This window comes from Petaurus breviceps, unplaced genomic scaffold (genome assembly GCF_028583685.1).
Source record: "Petaurus breviceps papuanus isolate PSGF00001 unplaced genomic scaffold, PetGlider_PUasm1.0 138, whole genome shotgun sequence".
Taxonomy (NCBI): Eukaryota; Metazoa; Chordata; class Mammalia; order Diprotodontia; family Petauridae; genus Petaurus; species Petaurus breviceps.
In genome coordinates, this window is record NW_027185694.1 from 30,754,605 (window position 1) to 30,756,809 (window position 2,205).

At 54.2% G+C, this 2,205-nt stretch overlaps 1 protein-coding gene across 1 annotated transcript in view; it reads left to right on the forward strand.

Annotated features, from left to right (window-relative positions):
• Positions 1–844: 844 nt before the first annotated feature.
• LAT (linker for activation of T cells) overlaps positions 845–2,205 on the forward strand; it is a 4,896-nt gene continuing 3,535 nt past the window's right edge. The window contains exons 1-4 of the mRNA XM_069064361.1: positions 845–1,000; positions 1,589–1,688; positions 1,908–1,941; positions 2,130–2,173. Of these exons, the coding sequence (XP_068920462.1) occupies positions 845–1,000; positions 1,589–1,688; positions 1,908–1,941; positions 2,130–2,173 (334 nt within the window). The remainder of the gene's footprint in view (positions 1,001–1,588; positions 1,689–1,907; positions 1,942–2,129; positions 2,174–2,205) is intronic.

A 2,205-nucleotide genomic window follows, 5' to 3' on the forward strand; every position in this document is an offset into this window, starting at 1 on the left:
CCAGCAGTCTAGAGTATGTGTTTTGAGGCCCTTCCTGCCCCAGCAGTCTAGAGTATGTGCTTTGAGGCCCTTCCTGCCCCAGCTGTCTAGAGTATGTGCTTTGAGGGCCCTTCCTGCCCCAGCAGTCTAGAGTATGTGCTTTGAGGTGCTTCCTGCCCCAGCAGTCTAGAGTATGTGCTTTAGGAGCCCTTCCTGCCCCAGCAGTCTAGAGTATGTGCTTTGAGGGCCCTTCCTGCCCCAGCTGTCTAGAGTATGTGCTTTGAGGCCCTTCCTGCCCCAGCAGTCTAGAGTATGTGCTTTGAGGGCCCTTCCTGCCCCAGCAGTCTAGAGTATGTGCTTTGAGGCCCTTCCTGCTCCAGCTGTCTTTGATTCCGTTAAGGCCAATGTGACATTGACTCACCCGCTGTCTTTTCCCAATAGACACATTAGAAGCTTGTCTTCTCGCTGTCCAGCAGGCAGTCGATCTATTAGGGATGATTCGGTAGTAGTTATCCTGTTCCTCTACCCCTTGGATGGCAGAATGTCAGAGATCCTTTGTCCGACCCACTCTTTTATAAAGGTGGAAGTTGAGTTGGAGAGAGGTTAAAGTTCCATTTTCTACTTTCTCCCTATCCTTTCCCCTCCCCATTAGTGTATGGTCTCTTGCATCAACAAGACCCCATTTGGGAAATAAATGGCCCCTGACTTAATCTATGGTGCTGACCCTAATCATCCATAAGGACCCTCTGAGAACAGCTGGGAATTCTTGATTACCAAGGCCCCTAAGAGACCATCCCAATAGGATTTCTGGGCTGGAGCAATGGGGGAGATCTGGGGTTCTCCCCTCCCCCTGGGGGGCACAAGGATGGGGGTGGGAGGCGGGCGCAGCCATGCGAGGAGCCACGATAACTTCCTGTCCCCGCCCGGAGCTCACCACAGCTTCCTGCTGCGGGCTGGCAGGCAGGCGCTGAGTGGAGGAGAGGAGGGATCGGGGAACAGAACCGTCGGGACCAGGGACCAGGTATGGGGACATGGAGGGAGTGGAGGGGGTTTCTGGTGCCCAAGCAGGACCCCCCCCCCCCAGCCAATCTGTCCAGCTCCCAGTAAGCTAGTAAGGCTCAGCAGAGGCCACGGTGAGCCTAAGCTTTTCTTCCATACCCACCTATGAGTGCTTAAGAAGTAGAGAGAGCCTCATACTTGGCCCTTATTTGCTTGTATCAGCTTCTCTTGATACCAGCCTGAGCCCCTCTGCTACAGAGAAACAGCTGACTGAGCCCACTGCCTCCCTTTGACACCACACTCTGAATACCTGGCTTCCTATGCCTCAAGTCTGTAGCCTCTGGGCTCTTCTGGCCTCCATCCCTTATGTGGGCCTGGCTTTTGTGACACCGCTACCTGCTGAGGGCTTAGATGTTCTCTACCCCCAAACCTTTTAACTCTTCCTTTCCACCCATTGTCTTGGTAGGACAGTTTGGGAACTGAGCAGAGAATTCTTGCTTTATCCAGTCAAGTGGGAAGGGGGATGGATGGGGGTGGGGCTTGGTTGGAAGGTTTTCCAAGATGAGCCTTCTGAGTTGCCCCAATCTGTGGGCCTTGGCCTGTGCCGCAGATGGAGACCACCTCTCTGGGCCCTAGCCTCCTCTGGCTCCTCATCCTACTGCTCCCAGCCCTGCTTGTCACTGCCCTGTGTTTGTGGTGCCGGCTCCCTGGTAAGTGAAATACCTTTAGTTCATCCTAGCTTGAAGGCCCCTGGACCCAGTCAACCCCAACCATCCCTTTACCTTTCACAAAGGGTCCTATGTTCCCATATTCAGAATTCATCCACTGTTCCTCTTATGAGGTCGCCTTTCCCTTGCTCCTTATCCTAGCCTAGAGGAACTTCCGTTCCTGTCCCATCCCTTCAGTTTCACCTGCCTCCTCCCCCACAGGCCCCAACTTGGAGGTCTTCCCCCAAAGTGGCAGGTGAGTGGCTTTGACTATTCCTCATTCCCAAATGGTATCTGTGATGAACCAGTATTGGAAAGAGGGGAGCTAACTGAATAGGGGCTGGTTGGTGAGAAGACGCTGGGGCGGTGGCTGGAGGTGGGTGTGGAAGTATGGGGCCTCCTCTTCTCCAGCCCCCCAGCCCATGCCTTTCTTCTCTCCACCAGCTCAGATCAGTCAGGAGGTGGATTAGTCATCCTCAAACGCCCCTGTGAGTATGGCAGGAGGTCTCAATACACTGTG